Source organism: Choloepus didactylus, chromosome 10 (genome assembly GCF_015220235.1).
Source record: "Choloepus didactylus isolate mChoDid1 chromosome 10, mChoDid1.pri, whole genome shotgun sequence".
Classification (NCBI taxonomy): domain Eukaryota; kingdom Metazoa; phylum Chordata; class Mammalia; order Pilosa; family Megalonychidae; genus Choloepus; species Choloepus didactylus.
This window is the reverse complement of record NC_051316.1, coordinates 84,169,444-84,185,562: the sequence shown is the minus strand read 5'-3', so window position 1 is coordinate 84,185,562 and position 16,119 is coordinate 84,169,444. Positions and strand designations below refer to the sequence as shown.

Genomic DNA, 16,119 nt, shown 5'->3' with positions numbered 1-16,119 from the left:
AATGACTTTAGCCCCTCTGAACTTCAGTGCCCTCATATGTCAAATAAAGGTGGCCACCCAGGCCTCTTCGAGGCTACACCAGAGCATCAGGAATATGTGCAGGATGACATGCTCCAGGCGAGGCTAAACGTTAGGGCTGCGTGCTGGACTCTGCAGGCAAGAGGACCAGGCCTGACAGACCCTAATGGGGAAGAAGTGGAAAAAGCTGTGGTGCTTGGGAAACGGAGAGTAAAGTCTCCGCCCAATCACCAATCACCGGGCAATGCTAGGTTCAGTCACCATAGTAACGGGAATGGGGTCAGTCCCCAGTGGGAGAGCTGGGTACAACACAGCAGGACTATCAGAAAATGTCACTGTGGCAACCATGGCAACGAGTTGGCTCCAGTTCTTGGTCGCTATGGTGACAGATGGGAACAATCGGATGCTCAGGAGGATAAACGAGCCTCATTAGGGGTAAAGAACTCGGTGGAAAGTGTTTCTTGGCACCTGCACGCAGAAAATACAATCCATTTTGGCCACCATGCCTCTGGTTTTGGACTCGAACACCTAAAATGGGAAGAGCGAGCCCTGGGCCCTCTCTAGAAGGTTTGCGTTTCCCAGGGAACAACTTGATTCACGCACTCCCAAGTAACGCTGATTGGCTGGGTGTGTAACGGGGGACGAAGTGGCCTGCAGTACTTCCGGGGGGTGGGTCTGAAGGAGGAAAGACTGGTGAGGCTTTTGGAGAGAGCGCTCTGCTCTGGGACTCGTTGGTTCCGGAGGTCGCTGCGGCCGTGGGAAATGCTGGCGCGCGCGGCGCGGGGAACTGGTGCCTTTTTGCTGAGGGTGAGAGCGAGGTCGGCTTCTCCAGAGGTTCGGGTCAGAGATCACCTTGGTCCTCAGCTGAGAAGGGGCGGGATTCTAAGTTTGGTAAAGACTGGGGTCAGAGGTCATGGTGCTCACTTGAGTCCACTCCGAGGACCGTTGCGGGTTGGCGTCTGGAGAGATGCCCCCGGAGCAGGCACTGAGTGGGGGAGTGGGGTATGCCCGGCAGAGAGCTCTGTTCACTGGCGTCTTCCGTTCAGGGCTCTGTGCAGGCTTCTGGCCGCGCTCCGCGTCGCTCCTCCTCTGGATTGCCCCGAAACACCGTAGTACTGTTTGTGCCGCAGCAGGAGGCCTGGGTGGTGGAGCGAATGGGTCGATTCCACCGGATCCTGGAGCCTGTGAGAGTCTCTTCTGCCCACCCCGGGCCAGCCTGATGCCCGTTTCCCTATGGTTTCAGACTCCCCAGGCTGCTGACCATGGTCCCCATGTTATCACCTTTTCCTATTGCCTAACGACCCACAGGCTCTATTCCTGAGAATCTCCCTACCTACTTCCCCAACCCCATCTGTCTGCCTAGAGGCTACTCTGCTGGTTTCGGTTTCCATGATTCTCCCCATCCAGTCAGAGGTCCAGCCTATTCTCATGGGCTTCCCTGCCAGTGATACTCCCAACCCTCTAAGGACCTCTCTTGGCCAAGGGTTGCTTTTCTGGGCATATTCCATATGATGATTTCCTACCCACTGCGGGCCTAGTTTCCTTCTCAACCCTACAGTCCCCATCCCTCTGAGGACCCGTGACTCCTCTTCCCAGGGCTTGAATGTCCTCATCCCTGTGTTAGACCGGATCCGATACGTGCAGAGTCTCAAGGAGATTGTCATCAACGTGCCTGAGCAGTCGGCTGTGACTCTCGGTGAGGGGTGCAGGGTGACACGGGACCATTAGGATGCGGCTGCTGGAGATCCAGAGCTTAGGGGAAAGCTGGTTGGGACCTGGAGGCCTGACCTTCGCACCTTTCTGTCTTGCAGACAATGTGACTCTGCAAATTGATGGGGTCCTTTACCTGCGCATTATGGACCCTTACAAGGTATCTGCCTCCTGCTTTATTCTGCCTCTTGAATCACCTTCACCACAGTGCTGTATCCATCCTTCTTACACTATCCACACCCCTTTCAGGCAAGCTATGGTGTGGAGGATCCTGAGTATGCCGTCACCCAGCTGGCTCAGACGACCATGAGATCAGAACTCGGCAAACTCTCTCTGGACAAAGTCTTCCGGGTAAAGGTCCCTAGGCAGAGTTAGGGTTTGAAGACACATGCTTGGCACTCAGTCCTTCCCCTGGAATCAGGGTCAGTCCCAGGCTCTTTTCAGCTTAGGCCCCTGAGGAGTGAGTTGGAACTGATACCTCTCTTCCTTCAGGAGCGGGAGTCTCTGAATGCCAGTATTGTAGATGCCATCAACCAGGCTGCCGACTGCTGGGGCATCCGCTGCCTCCGTTACGAGATCAAGGATATCCATGTGCCACCCCGGGTGAAAGAATCCATGCAGATGCAGGTGGGGGACAACAAAGGGGTGGGGAAGGGGACCCAGGAGGACCTGGACTCCTTTTCCTATTGTGATTGGGATAGTTGCAAGTCTGTGTAAAAGTTTCCCAGGTTTCTTATTGACGGGTTGCTTGGGGCTTCTAGGTGGAGGCAGAGCGGCGGAAACGAGCCACAGTTCTGGAGTCTGAGGGGACCCGAGAGTCGGCCATCAACGTGGCAGAGGGGAAGAAGCAAGCCCAGATTCTGGCGTCTGAGGCAGAAAAAGCTGAGCAAATAAATCAGGCAGCAGGTCAGCAGATTGTAGAGGCGGAGGGAGGAGCAGGACATGGTGTCTTTGAGGGTTGGTGCTGGGACAGGAGCTTTGGGGTACCCTGACCCCATGGGTCAAATTCTATGTCTCTTTTCTTCCAGGAGAGGCCAGTGCCGTTCTGGCCAAGGCCAAGGCTAAGGCTGAAGCTATTCGCATCCTGGCTGCAGCTCTAACACAACATGTGAGAGGCCCCTGGGTGGGGGTAGGGGCAGGAATTGTCTTTAGGAGGGATTCCCTCATTTACCCTTGTGGGGAGTCCCTGTCTCTGAGTGCTCCCTTGACCCAGATTACATGATCTCATGTACTGCGACCTGCACACCCTTTCCCCGGGAACCTGAATTTCCTCCTCCTTCTTACCAAGTTTGTAATCTCTGGTTTTATTCCCTCTGTGTCCACAGAATGGAGATGCAGCAGCCTCACTGACTGTGGCTGAGCAGTATGTCAGTGCATTCTCTAAACTGGCTAAGGACTCCAACACCATCCTGCTGCCCTCCAATCCTGGTGATGTCACCAGTATGGTGGCCCAGGTTAGAGTGCTCTGAGGAGGACCCAGCACAAAGCAGCAATGTCAGGGACTGAGATCCTGCCAGCACCATCACTACTTATAGACCATAAAGGCTTTCAGAGTGCCCTGGGCCCTAAACTTCCCTTCCTTTCCTGTATAGAATGAATCTCTAAAAATGAGTCATCCCACTTTATCCCTGGAGATAGGAAAGATCTTGAGATACCTCTTTTTGCAGACACGTGTACCAGCATTCTGAGGGTCACCCTGCTCTAAGAGATAGTTTCTAAGATCCCTAGAATCAACTCTAAAGCTCATAGGACTGAGGTTTGAGAAAGGAAAAATCAGCTCACTGGCTCCAGCACTACATTCTTCCTTTTAGCCGTTGGTAGGTTGGACTACACCTGCCAGTTGTCCTCACGGCTCTCTCTCTGTTCCTTTCCTCAGGCCATGGGTGTATATGGGGCCCTCACCAAAGCCCCAATGCCAGGGACCCAGGACTCTGGCTCGATCAGGAACAGCGGAGATGCCCAGGGCAGAGATGCAGGTCTCGATGAGGAACTTGATCGAGTCAAGCTAAATTAGTGAAGCTGGGTTTGGCCAGGGAGGCCGGAGACAAATTTTGGCTCTGGCCTCCCTGCCAAGATTTTGGTTTTTATATTTTTATTTGAACTTTAATCATGTAATAAACTCGCCAGTGGCAAACCAGGAACTGTCCTCTTTGATTGTGGAATGAAGTTGGGAAAATTATCAGTGTTTCCCCTGGATGTCTACTCCCACCTTCTGGCCCCATCAAGTTTTGAGAGCTGATGCCTCCATGAGCAAGATTGAACCTCAAGTAAAGTGAAATCATCTTTTCTGTCTTCAGAAGGAGCTATGGAATAGGTGGAAGGATTAAAGCACATGTCTACTGAATTGCCTGCTGGGGAGTGTTGTCCCCCTCCTGTTAAGGGGTGTGGATATGTGTGTTTGAAGCAGGTGGTTGAGAGGATTTTTTAAAAAGGAGGGAGGACTGCCCTGGCAGGGTAGAACTACTGAATGCTCAAAGGGACATCAGGGACTGAGGACATCCTCATTCACTGATTCAAAAACATTTAGTGATGTCCACCATGTGCCAAGCCCAGTGCCAGACACTGGTTACAAAAACAAAGGCCCTGGGGCAGAGCATGCCTGGCTTATAACTAGAAGAGCAAAGGAGGTGCTGTGAGTGGAACAGTGTTAAGGAAGCAAAGATAAGGGAAGTGGGGAGCTACTGTGTAGACGTGGAGCCATATAGAATCACTTAAGAATTTAGGCTTTTCCTCTGAGAGGAGAAACCCGAGTTTGTTTTATTTTGCTTTTAATAATTTAATAACAGCTTTATGAGGTGGAATTCACATACCATACAATTCACTCATTTAAAGTTTAAATTCAGGGGTATCTAGTATATTTGCAGAGATGTACAACCACAATTTTAGAACATTTTCATCACCCTCCAAAAAAACCAAAACCACTAGCAGTCACACACACACATATTGCCCCAACCCCTAGATGGCCGCTAATCTACTTTGTATAGCTATAGATTAATACATTCATTTAAAAATCATATATATGTTGTCTTTTGTGACCAGCTTGTTTCACTCAGCATAATGTTTTCAGGGTTCATCCAGGCAGCTTCATTCCTTTTTGTGGCTGTATAATATTCCATTGTATGAATTTACATTTTGTTTATCCATTCTTCCATTGATGGACATTTGGGTTGTTTCTACCTTTTGGCTATTTTGAATAATGTTGCTATGAACATTCATGTACAAGTTTTTGTGTGGTTATACGCTTTCGTTTCCTTGGATGTATACCTAGGAGTGGAACTGCTGGGTCATACGGTAATTCTATATTTAACCTTTTGAGGAACCCACAGTCATTTTCCACAGCAGCTGGACCATTTTTCATTCCCACAATCAATGTGTGAGAGTTCTAATTCTTCCACATCCTTGCCAATCTTTATCTTTTTTTATTATAGCTATCCTAGTGGGTGTGAAGTAGCATCTCCAGAATTTTGCTGACGACCAATGATGTAAGCATCCTTTCATGTGCTTATTGGTCATTTGGAATAATGTCTGTTCAGATCATTTGCCCATTTTAAATTTGAATTGTTTTTTTATTATTGAGTTGTAAGACTCAGTGAGAGATCTTTGAGAGCAGGAATATTAAAGTCTGACCATGTCAGCTAAGCAAAAAGGAAAAATAGGTTTAACGTATCCCCATTTCACAGATGAGCAGAGACTATTAAATCGTGCCCACAGGCAGTGAGTGGCAGAGGTAGGATTCAAGCCAAGTTTGACTTCAGAGCCCCTGCTCTTAGTCTCAACCGCGAATGGAGAGTGGTTGCCTGAACTTTTCTTCCTAGTTCCTTGCTCCAATTCACCTAAATTACTATAATCTCCCACCAAACTCTCAACCTCTTGGCGGCCCTACGCTCCTTGCCGAACTTCCTCGGAGGCGCCGGCAGGTGGCGATAGGGCCCCCGGCGGGCCGCTCTGTCTAGCCCGCACCCATCTGTGGTGCCAGGCCCCAGCGCTGCCGCCGCGTTTCCGGGCGCCACTCCAGGTGAGCTAGGGTCTCACGAGACCCACCCCCCTCAGGCTTCCCGCACGTGAAAGAGCTCGTCCCGGCAACCCGTAGACTGTGGTGGCCAGACCGGGGTCAGGGTACACGGGCGGAGGCCGGGTAGCCACCCGAGGAGGCGGAGCTGCCCGGACGCCTGGGTCCCAGCGAGGCCCTACGCGCTCCAGGCCTGACGCCCCTGCTCCGCCGCCCAGGCGATGCTGGCCGTCCGGAAGCGGATCGTGACTCCTCCCTTTCGTCCCCTCGGTCCCCGGCAGGCGGCGCCGTCAGCCCGGCCCGGGTTCCCCTGCGGCTGCGAGCCCTGCCTACCCTAGGGGAATTGAGATTGGCGTGGAGAGAGGCGAAGAAACGGGCTGGCAGAGAGCCATGTGTCACTTGGAATACGTTTTCCTCTTGGGCTGTGTATTTTAGCTTTAGGATCTCCTGGAGAATCTGTGTGAATTCCTGCGCTCTACACCCAAGTATCCTGAAGCAGGCGATCTGGGTGAGGCCTGGAAACCGTTTTTATCAGTCGCTCCAGGTTGATTGATGCCGATAGTCTGTGGACTTCACCTTCATTCCACTCACTTTGGTATATTAGTTGAGAGGAACATCACATTGGGTTGGTTTGGGTACTGTTTATCTTCAAGAAGGCTTCCAAGAGGAGGTGATTCTAGCTGGGTTTTGGATTGAGGGACCACAATGGCCACTGGTTCTTTGCTCTCCAATCATGAATTTCCTCCCCCATCCCCACCAGAATGCAGAAGGTCTCAGTGCTGCTCTTCCTGGCCTGGGTCTGCTTCCTCTTCTATGCCGGCATTGCCCTCTTCACCAGTGGCTTCCTGCTCATGCGTCTGGAGCTCACCAACCATAGCAGCTGCCAAGAGCCCCCAGGCTCCGGGCCCCTTCCCCACGGACACCGAGGGGAGCCCGGAGCCTGTTGGATGACTGCGCGGTTCTCCCGGGTTGTGTTGGTGCTAATAGATGCACTGCGTTTTGACTTTGCCCTGCCCAAGAGCCCACACATGCCTGGGGCGCCTCCTGTCTCTGTGCCCTTCCTTGGCAAACTGGGCTCCTTGAATAGGATCCTAGAGAGTCAGCCCCACCATGCCCGGCTCTACCGATCTCAAGTTGACCCCCCTACCACCACCATGCAGCGCCTCAAGGCCCTCACTACTGGCTCACTGCCTACCTTTATTGATGCTGGCAGTAACTTCGCCAGCCACGCCATAGTGGAAGACAATCTCATTAAGCAGCTCACCAGTGCAGGTCAGTCTGAGCCCCTTTGGGGACCAGGGCTATCTAGGCAGATGCCTTTTTAGTAGTCACGGAGCCAGGACCTGTGTGCCCAGCTGCATGCTTGACTGTCTTGTAGGGCACAGGGGGAGAAGAAAGAGACCATGACCCTTCATGTAGGGAGCTCAGTTTGGGAGACAAAGGAGAAGGGATCCAGGCTTTTTCCTTGTGGCGCTTCTAATCTGCATGAGGCTTTGGTTTTACTCATAGAGAGCTCTCAGAAAAGGGGCAGGAGAGAGAGAATGAGGAGGAGATGTGGATGTGGTACCCACATAAGTATGGAGGAAAGAGCAGAGGGATCCAGGCCCTGTCCACGGGTGCTTACTGACTTGGGAAAAGCAGGATATACCCAGGAAAAACAGAGCAGCAAAGCTACCCAAGGACTGAGAACTAGGAGAACATTTTATAGGAGCAAAGAGTGAGAGGTCTGGGTGGAGTATAGTTATCAGAGAAAGCTTCCTGGAGGGAAATTTCAGACCCTGGAAGGGTAAGGAGTTGCTGAGTGGAATTGCTGTGACTTAGGGTGCATGGTTGGGATTCATGGTGGGTCGTTAAAGGGCCTGCTCTCCATTTCCCCCCTTTCCTGACTCCTGCTCAGGCTCTGACCCCCTCTCATGGCCCTACAGGAAGGCGTGTAGTCTTCATGGGAGATGATACCTGGAAAGACCTTTTCCCTGCAGCTTTCTCCCAAGCTTTCTTCTTCCCATCCTTCAACGTCAGAGACCTGCATACAGTGGATAATGGCATACTGGAACACCTCTATCCCACTGGTGAGCATGGGGTCAGAGGCAGGCCTGACTAAGACTGGGGGCTGGGAGGGCTGCTTCAGTACACAAATTCTGAGCCTTTCAGGGATGCAAAGGCCAGGGCTTTTGTCTCTGGGCCTAGCATCAAATTATAGCTGGGATTGAGGGTGGGCCTTAGTCCCTTGTGCTCAGTGTTCTCCCCTCCACAGTGGACAGTGGTGAATGGGACGTGCTGATTGCTCACTTCCTGGGTGTGGATCACTGTGGCCACAAGCATGGCCCTCACCACCCTGAGATGGCCAAGAAACTTAGCCAAATGGACCAGGTGATCCAGTGAGTGTGGAGTATTGGCTGGGGAGTTCGGTTTGTGTTTGGGGTCTTCAGCACATTATGGCTTAGGAGAAAGAGTCCATATTTTGGAGCCACTTCTCCAGGATGGTTTCTGAAGCCAGGGCTCTCATCTACCTTGAATAACTCAGTGTGTGGCTTTGGGCAGCAGGATCATGGCAGAGGGTGTGTCACTTTGCCAAAGGTGTGGGTCTTACTAATGAAAATCATGGCTGGGGGTGAATGGGCCTTTACAAAACTCTTTATCCATCCTTACTCCCTGACACATTTCTTGGCCCCTAGGGGCCTTGTGGAACGTCTGGAGAATGACACACTGTTGGTGGTGGCTGGGGACCATGGAATGACCATGAATGGGGACCATGGAGGGGACAGCGAGCTGGAAGTCTCTGCTGCACTCTTTCTGTACAGCCCCACAGCCCTCTTCTCCAGTGCCCCACCAGAGGTGAGGCTTGGGGTGTGCCTTGTCTGGCCTCCTGGTGTTCAGCCCCCATCGTGATCACAGCGTCCTCATGGATCCCTCCATTCTAGGCCCCCAAATCCATGATCCTGGGCATCCTCCACTCCCATTTTCTACCTAGGCTCTGATGTCTTCCATCCCAAACACTGACTTTGGCTCTGTGGAAATCCTTTGACCCCTGTTTTTTCCCTTTAGGAGCCAGAGGTGGTTCCTCAAGTCAGCCTGGTGCCCACGCTGGCCCTGCTGCTGGGCCTGCCCATCCCATTTGGGAACGTCGGGGAAGTGATGGTGGAGGTGTTTTCAGGGAGTGAGGACTCCCAGTTCCACTCCTCTGCTCTGGCCCAAGCCTCAGCTCTCCATCTAAATGCCCAGCAGGTAGGTAAGGGGACTAGGCTTCCTGGTAGACGTGTAAGAAGCATAATGGCTCCATTGTTCTTTGTTCAGTCTTAATCCCACCTTCCTTAGCCATGTTCCCCTTCCAACATCCCTTCTTTCCCCCCATCCCACATAGAGTTTGGGTCCCTGATTTACAAGTACCCCTTTTTGTAATATTTACCCTTACTTCTTCTCTAACTTCTATCTCTGACTTGTTCCCCTCAACCTCTGACCTTTTCTGCCAGGTGTCACGATTTCTTCACACCTACTCAACCGCTACCCAGGACCTCCAAATTAAGGAGCTTCAACGGCTGCAGAGCCTCTTCTCCAAAGCCTCTGCTGACTACCAGCGGCTTCTGCAGAGCCCCCAGAGAGCTGAGGCAGCACTGCAGGCTGTGATTGCTGAGCTGCAGCAGTTCCTGCGGGGAGCTCGGGCTATGTGCATCGAGTCCTGGGCTCGTTTCTCTCTGGTCCGCATGGCGGGGGGTGCCACTCTCTTGGCTACCGCTTGCTTTCTCTGCCTGCTGGCATCTCAGTGGGCAACATCCCCAGGCTTCCCCTTTCGCTCTCTATTCCTGATACCTGTGTTATCGGGTCTGGCTGGGGCCATGTTATATGCTGGACTCCTGGCAACTACAGGGCTGAAGTTGGATCCAGTAGTTCTAGGGGCTGTGGCTGCAATGGGCTCACTCCTGCCTTGTCTGTGGAAAGCCTGGGCTGGCTGGGGAGCTGGGAGGCACCTGGCAGACCTGCTTCCCATCCCTGGGCCTGTCCTACTGTTCCTACTCATACGTTTGGCTGCCTTCTTCTCTGATAGCTTTGTCGTAGCTGAGGCCAGGGCCACCCCATTTCTTTTGGGCTCTCTCATCTTGCTCTTGCTTGCCCAGCTTCACTGGGAGGGCCAGCTTCTGCCACCTAGGCTGCTTGCAGTACCCCGTCTTGGCTCTTCCACTCCACCCAGTGCCCCACGGCACAATGGTGCACACATCCTGGGGCTTGGAGTTGGGCTGCTTTTATGTACAAGGCTAGCTGGGCTCTTTCATCGCTGCCCTGAAGAGACACCTGCTTGCCGCTCCTCTCCCTGGCTGAGTCCCCTGGCATCCATGGTGGGTGGTCGAGCCAAGAATTTGTGGTACGGAGCTTGTGTGGGGGCGCTGGTGGCCCTGTTAGCTTTCGTGCGCCTATGGCTTCACCGCTATGGTAATCTCAAGAGCCCTGAGCCCCCTGTGCTCTTTGTGCGCTGGGGGTTGCCCCTAATGGCACTGGCCACTGCTGCCTACTGGGCATTGGCTTCAGGGGCAGATGAAGCGCCCCCACGTCTCCGGGCCCTGGTTGCTGGGGCATCAGTTATGCTGCCTCGGGCTGTGGCAGGGCTGGCTGCTTCTGGGCTCATGCTGCTGCTCTGGAGGCCTGTGACAGTGCTGGTGAAGGCTGGAATGGGTACCCCAAGAACGAGGACTATCCTCACTCCCTTCTCAGGCCCCCCTACTTCTCAAGCTGATCTGGATTATGTGGTCCCTCAAATCTACCGTCACATGCAGGAGGTGTTCCAGGGCCGGCTAGCAAAGACCAAATCTCAGGGCCCCCCAACTGTGACAGCCTATCAGTTGGGGAGTGTCTACTCAGCTGCTATGGTCACAGCTCTCACCCTGTTGGCCTTCCCACTCCTGCTGTTGCATGCAGAGCGCATCAGCCTCGTGTTCCTGCTTCTGTTTCTGCAGAGCTTCCTTCTCCTGCATCTGCTTGCTGCTGGGATGCCCATCACCACCCCTGGTAAATGCATATCTCAGCCCTTCTTGTTTTCAGAGAAGGGAAGCTCCTCAGCTTCCTCATTTTGACACAAGGTCTCATGCCCCACACAGTAGGGAAGATCTTCCTGATGTCCTATGTCTCACGTATTGTAGGCAAGCTAAATGATCCCTTTGTTGGTCTCCAGGGCTAGCAGGGTTCATGGGGGGGGGGGGCAGGGAGGAGAGCAAGGAGTCCTGCAAGACTGACTTCTTGTGAAAAATGCTGTATTCTCTTGAGTGCATTTCCTGATTTCCCAGTTTTGGGAGTGGTGAATTATGAGTATATAATGGCTTAGAGAGCTGTGTGTATGTGAGAGATAGAGATTGACCAAATTGGAGTTCAGGCTAGGGAGCTAGGGCTTTGTGCCACAGAGAGAATTAGAATAACAAAGTGTTTACTGTAAGGAGGTTGGGGTGATAGGCATGTGTGCGTGTGAGGGTTAGCATGTGAGTAGTAGGAGTGATCATGGGGCAGTAGGCTATGGATTGGGGAATGGGATGTGAGTATAAGGAGGCACATCTCTTCCACCAGGTCCTTTTATTGTGCCATGGCAGGCAGTCTCTGCTTGGGCCCTCCTGGCCACACATACCTTCTACTCCACGGGCCACCAGCCTGTCTTTCCAGCCATCCATTGGCATGCAGCCTTCGTAGGATTCCCAGAGGGTCATGGCTCCTTCACCTGGTTGCCTGCTTTGCTGGTGGGAGCCAACACCTTTGCCTCCCACCTCCTCTTTGCAGGTAACTTCCTCATCCCTCCCTTGTTTCCCTTGCTTACTCTGGCTTTGTGGAAGGAAAACACCTGGATTTGAGTGGTTATTGTATTGGATCTTTGACACTCCTTGGCCTAGGCTAATTGAAGCCTGAGCCTACATGGAAGTTGGGTATCAGGGTGGACTTGTCCCTGGTCCTCCACTGACTCTAGTCCTGCCCTCCTCCGAGGCAGTAGGTTGTCCGTTGCTCCTACTCTGGCCCTTCCTATGTGAGAGTCAAAGACCTCGGAAGAGGCGGCAGCCCCCAGGGAATGAAGCTGAGACCAGAGTCAGGCCTGAGGAAGAGGAGGAGCCACTGAAGGAGATGCGGCTCCAGGATGCCCCTCACCACTTCAATGCAGCACTGCTGCAGCTGGGCCTCAAGTACCTCTTTGTCCTTGGTACTCAGGTGGGTGCAAGGGAGAGGTCAGGGAATTGGTGACCTTTTCTTATATGTGTACATCACATTCTCTCTTTCACACTTTGCCAGAATCCTGGGAGGGAGGCTTTATTGAGGTACAGTTAAGTAAAGTGGTTGCCGAAGGCCACTGGACTCAAATGGCAATATTGAGACTTGAACCTGGGTGTCCTGAATCTAGCCCAGGATTGTTTCCTCTTTACAATCTAGATCTGGACCTTGCTGGTTGCATTTGGGATTACTCCATTAGTGGACAGACTAGGAAAGCTGAGGTGATGCCCAGAATTCTTTACCAAGCTGTGGTCATGGATCCTCTTCTTATCCTCCAGAGGTAGAAAGTGTGGCATTGACATCTTCCTCCACCCTGGGAAGCAGAGCCTGGGTGTTAGCATCATAGATAGGTAGTGACTTGCCCAAGGTCACACAATGAGTCAGCAGTTGGGCCCGTACAGGAATTGGGTCTCCTAACTCCTAGCCCAGAATTTTTTCCCACTGACATGCACTACTTTACTCCTTCCTTTCCTCACAGGGGCCTACAGCAACCCTCCCTCTGCCCTGATTCCTCCTCTTCCCACATAACTCAGCTCCTCCTCTCTTCCCTTAGATTCTGGCCTGTGCCTTGGCAGCTTCCATCCTCCGCAGGCATCTCATGGTCTGGAAGGTGTTTGCCCCTAAGTGAGTGAATTTGCTTAAGAAGTAGAGGTGGTGGGGAGGAAGCATGGAGTGCAGTACAAACATCTAGGGTGGACGAGGTTTTGCCTCTGCAGGGAACAAAAGGCTTTAGACCCGCCCTCAGTGCCCCTGAGATTCTCTACCTTTCTTTGTAGGTTTATTTTTGAAGCCGTGGGCTTCATTGTGAGCAGCGTGGGACTTCTCCTGGGCATAGCTTTGGTGATGCGAGTGGATAGTGCTGTTAGCTCCTGGTTTAGGCAACTAGTTCTGGCACAGCAGAGGTAGCCAAGGCTGCAGGAGCTGTCTTCTGGACACTGAGAGAGCTGAAGAAGAACAACCTAGCCTGGATGCTGGATGATATACCAGAAAGGTTCAGCCAGACCTCTTACCACTGTGCAGCCTATAACTGGTGGCATCTGGGACTTCATTTTGCAATTCAGAATTGCAGTGGGGCCTGGTCCCTGACTCCTGCCTTCTGTGCATGGGAGGGGCTTGTGGTTGGTCTCCAAAGTAGAATAAAATAATAATGTAAATATGTGTGTTTGAGGAATGGGGGAGCCCCCACTACTCTGTGGGGTTGGGAGAAGTGTCAGTCTCTCCTTCACCAGGCACAGATGAGATCAGTCGTCCTTTCCAGGCCTGACTATATCTGAGAAACTCTGGAAAATGTAGCTGTCTGGAGACTTGCCAACACCTCTTCCAAATCGCTCCTATTATCCCACTTGCCATTTTCTTTTGCCATACAACACATTTTATAAAGTTCCTATGTTTGGGCTGGTAAAGAGACATGGGGAAGGTCAAAAAGACAAGCCCAGTCATCGAGAGCACACGAACTTCAGGGAAAAAGACTTTCATCACGCAAAGGAAATAAGAGGGAAGATTTCTATGGGACCAGGTCCCACCTCTAGGTTCTTCCACCTTCACCTCATACTCCTTTGTGCTCTCTTACCTCTGGGCTCAGCCCCTTCTAGAAGTATTGGGTTTCTCTATCCTAACTCCCTTTCCAGTTACTAGGACCTTGATTGTTAATCCTTTCATGATCTGAAGCTTTAGCTAGTGCTATATGCCCACTACTGTGTCCTTTCACTCCAGAAGACCTCTCCTGTGGAGACCTTTCTAGTTTCCCAACCTGTGTTGCCTTTTTTTTTTTTATCATACCTGCTTGCCCATATTATACAGTGCTCCCCCTTGTTCCTAACTTGACTAAAACTGTGTGAGTCTTATTTTCATGTGTATCTCTTGTGCCTTCTAGTCACTCCACCACTCCTGTGTCATATTTGAAGTGCTGGCATGAGATTTCTGGAGAGGTCTGTGAAAGGAGATCAGTAGAGGCTCTGAGGAGAAGGGTCAGGACTGGGGTTTGAGGTTTGAGTGCCCAGAACAGGAGTTGATGAGGCCACTGAAGGAAAGAACAGATGTTAGAACCATGTGACAACATCTACCTTTAATCTGACCACAGCTAAATCATCTACGTGGATTTTAGGTTTTGTGCATTTAGCATCTGGATTTGTGAGAGCACCATCTTTAATAGGTAAAAAGAGAAGCCGGGAAGCAATAGTTGTGAAATAAAAGTATTCACTGCTGTGGTAGCTAAGAGAAGTTCAAATTATTAAAGGCCAACAGTCCCAAGTGCTACTGAGGTCAAATAAAAAGATGTAAAGTGTGTCTCTAGGGTGACCCAGATTTGATAATGTATGGGGAAGAAGTTAGGCCTCAGCTAACCTGTAAGGTGAATTAGGAAAAAGGCCTCCATCTGTCAGACACCACTCTCAAGAATAGTTTGGTTAAAAGACAGTGTCTTTGTGATGAGAAAAAAGTATCCTTTCTCATCCCTAGAAACCAAGGGGAGGGATTTTGGGCTTCAGTCTACCTTCTCAAGCATTATGCCCTCCCCCTTTTTCGGTAAGGGCCCCCTTGCTTGGGGCCTAAGATAGTCTGCTGATTCCCCAACCATTGTCTATTTCCCTTTTGTCAGATCTATCTACAAGATTCTTTTAGAGGAAGATATGCTGGCACATTAATTTACGTTGTTTATTACTTCCTTCTTATTATATCCCTGCTTTACTGGATATCAAAGAGCCCATTCCACACTAACTCATGACTTCTTTTAAAGGAGTTTTATCAAGGTACAATTTAAAATATGCCATAAAATTCAGTCATTGTAAGTGTACCGTTACACAATTCTTAGTAAACTTATGGAGTTAAACCATCACAATTTAGGTTTTTTTTTCCTAACAACTTTATTGATATACTTTGCATACCATACAATTCACCTATATAAAGTGCACAATTCAATGGTTTTTAGTATTTTCAAAAGCGGTACAACCATAAACCACAATTAATTTTAGAACATTTTCATCATCCCCAAAAGAAACTCCATATTCTTTAGCTATCACTCTCCAGCACCCTCACCACTACCTCCAGCCTTAGGCAATTACTATTCTACTTGTCTCTATGATTTGCCTATGCTAGACATATCTTATAAATGGAATTATATAATATGTGGTCTTTTGTGACTGGCTTCTTCCACTTACGATGTTTTCAAGGTTCATCCATACTGTAGCATGTATCAGTACTTTGCTCCTTTTTTTAAAAAAAATTGAGATACAGTTCAAATAACATAAAATTTACCATTTTAATTTAAAGTATACAATTCAGTGTCCTTTAGCGCAGTCCCAATGTTGTGCAACCATCACTGCTATCTAATTCCAGAACATTTTCATCGCCCCAAAAAGAAACCCTATACCCATTAAACAGCCACTCTCCATTCTCCTCTCCCAGCAATCCCTGACAACCACCAATTTGTTTTCTATGTCTATATTTGTCTATTCTGGATGTTTCCTATAAATGGAATCATACAACAATATGTGACCTTTCGTGACTGACTTCTTTCACTTAGCACAATGTTTTCAGGATTTCTCTATGTTGCAGCTTGTATCAGTACTTCATTCCTTTTTATAGCTGAATAATATTCCATTATGTATATATATTACTTACAAAAAATCTATTCATTGATGGACGTATGGGTCGTTTCCACCTTTTGGCTATTATGAATAATGCTGCTGTGAACATTTGTGTACAAGTTTTGCATAGACATGTTTTCATTTCTCTTGGATATGTATCTAGGGGTGGAATTGCTGGGTCATACGGTTTAATCTTTTGAAGAACTGCCTGTCTTCCAAATTGGCAGCACCATTTTATATTCCCACCAGCAGTGTATGAGGGTTCCAATTTCTCTACATCCTCACCAACACTTGTTATTTTTTGTCTTTTTTATTCTAAACATCCTAGTGGTGTGAAGCAGTATTTCATTGTATTTTTTATTTACATTTCCCTGATGATTAATGATGTTGAATGTCTTCTCTTGTGTTTATTTGCCACATGTATATCTTCTTTGGAGAAATATCTATTCAGATCCTTTGCCCATTCTTAAATTGGGTTGTCTTTTTAACGATTGTGTTGTAAGAGTTCCTTTTGTACCCTAGATACAAGTCTCATCAGATACGGGATTTGCAAATATTTTCTCC

At 50.0% G+C, this 16,119-nt stretch overlaps 2 protein-coding genes across 12 annotated transcripts; both read left to right on the top strand.

The window, feature by feature from the left end:
* The first annotated feature begins 674 nt into the window (after positions 1-674).
* STOML2 (stomatin like 2) lies at positions 675-3,865 on the top strand. Of its 3 annotated transcripts, none has more exons than XM_037797356.1 (10): positions 675-825; positions 1,065-1,202; positions 1,615-1,714; positions 1,830-1,888; positions 1,978-2,079; positions 2,221-2,355; positions 2,490-2,634; positions 2,757-2,836; positions 3,054-3,182; positions 3,605-3,865. In XM_037797356.1, the coding sequence occupies exons 1-10, from the start codon at positions 781-783 to the stop codon at positions 3,740-3,742; spliced, it is 1,071 nt and encodes a 356-aa protein (XP_037653284.1). In that variant the 5' UTR covers positions 675-780; the 3' UTR covers positions 3,743-3,865. The 3 variants fall into 3 exon arrangements, with proteins under 3 accessions (XP_037653284.1, XP_037653285.1, XP_037653282.1); XM_037797354.1 differs by having other exon boundaries at positions 766-909; XM_037797357.1 differs by lacking the exon at positions 1,065-1,202 and having other exon boundaries at positions 697-825.
* A 1,840-nt stretch (positions 3,866-5,705) lies between these two features.
* Positions 5,706-13,125, top strand: PIGO (phosphatidylinositol glycan anchor biosynthesis class O). 9 transcript variants are annotated; one of them, XM_037851033.1, is made up of 11 exons: positions 5,706-5,743; positions 6,498-7,009; positions 7,663-7,806; positions 7,992-8,115; positions 8,413-8,572; positions 8,783-8,962; positions 9,208-10,735; positions 11,285-11,491; positions 11,697-11,911; positions 12,525-12,595; positions 12,748-12,877. In XM_037851033.1, exons 2-11 carry the CDS (start codon positions 6,499-6,501, stop codon positions 12,875-12,877), a joined length of 3,270 nt encoding a protein of 1,089 aa, XP_037706961.1. In that variant the 5' UTR covers positions 5,706-5,743; position 6,498. The 9 variants fall into 9 exon arrangements, with proteins under 9 accessions (XP_037706961.1, XP_037706959.1, XP_037706960.1 ...); XM_037851031.1 differs by having other exon boundaries at positions 5,709-5,743; positions 6,173-7,009; XM_037851032.1 differs by lacking the exon at positions 5,706-5,743 and adding an exon at positions 5,756-6,245.
* Positions 13,126-16,119: the final 2,994 nt, after the last annotated feature.